We start from the raw sequence: 322 nt of genomic DNA, 5'->3' as shown, positions 1-322 counted from the left end.
CACTGGGTCCCGCCCCTCTCGCCGAGCAGAGTTCTATCCGGGACCCCCCATGATGGACGGGGCCATGGGGTACGTGCAGCCCCCACCGCCGCCCTACCCTGGGCCCATGGAGCCTCCGGTCAGTGGCCCTGATGTCCCCTCCACTTCTGCAGGTGAGCTCAGCCCCTGGGCTGCTCCCCATGGGTGCGCAGAAGCCCCAGATAACACACGACCACTGGCCTAGGGACAGTCCCAGGGGACCAGCCGCGTGGTGGCCGGTGGTGAAGAGAGATCAGTAGATGGCAGCCCACTCTCTTGTCTTTAGCTGGCCGTGCTCCCTGGG

General features: G+C 66.8%; 1 protein-coding gene across 2 annotated transcripts in view; it reads left to right on the top strand.

The window, feature by feature from the left end:
• WBP2 (WW domain binding protein 2) overlaps positions 1-322 on the top strand; it is a 7,819-nt gene that overhangs the window by 5,831 nt on the left and 1,666 nt on the right. Inside the window, exon 6 of one of the 2 annotated variants that reach the window (XM_010856183.1) lies at positions 18-152. In XM_010856183.1, the coding sequence (XP_010854485.1) occupies positions 18-152 (135 nt within the window). The remainder of the gene's footprint in view (positions 1-17; positions 153-322) is intronic. The other variant, XM_010856182.1, reaches the window with a different exon arrangement.

Source organism: Bison bison, unplaced genomic scaffold (genome assembly GCF_000754665.1).
Source record: "Bison bison bison isolate TAMUID 2011002044 unplaced genomic scaffold, Bison_UMD1.0 scf7180017864371, whole genome shotgun sequence".
Classification (NCBI taxonomy): Eukaryota; Metazoa; Chordata; class Mammalia; order Artiodactyla; family Bovidae; genus Bison; species Bison bison.
This window is presented reverse-complemented; position numbering and strand designations above follow the sequence as displayed.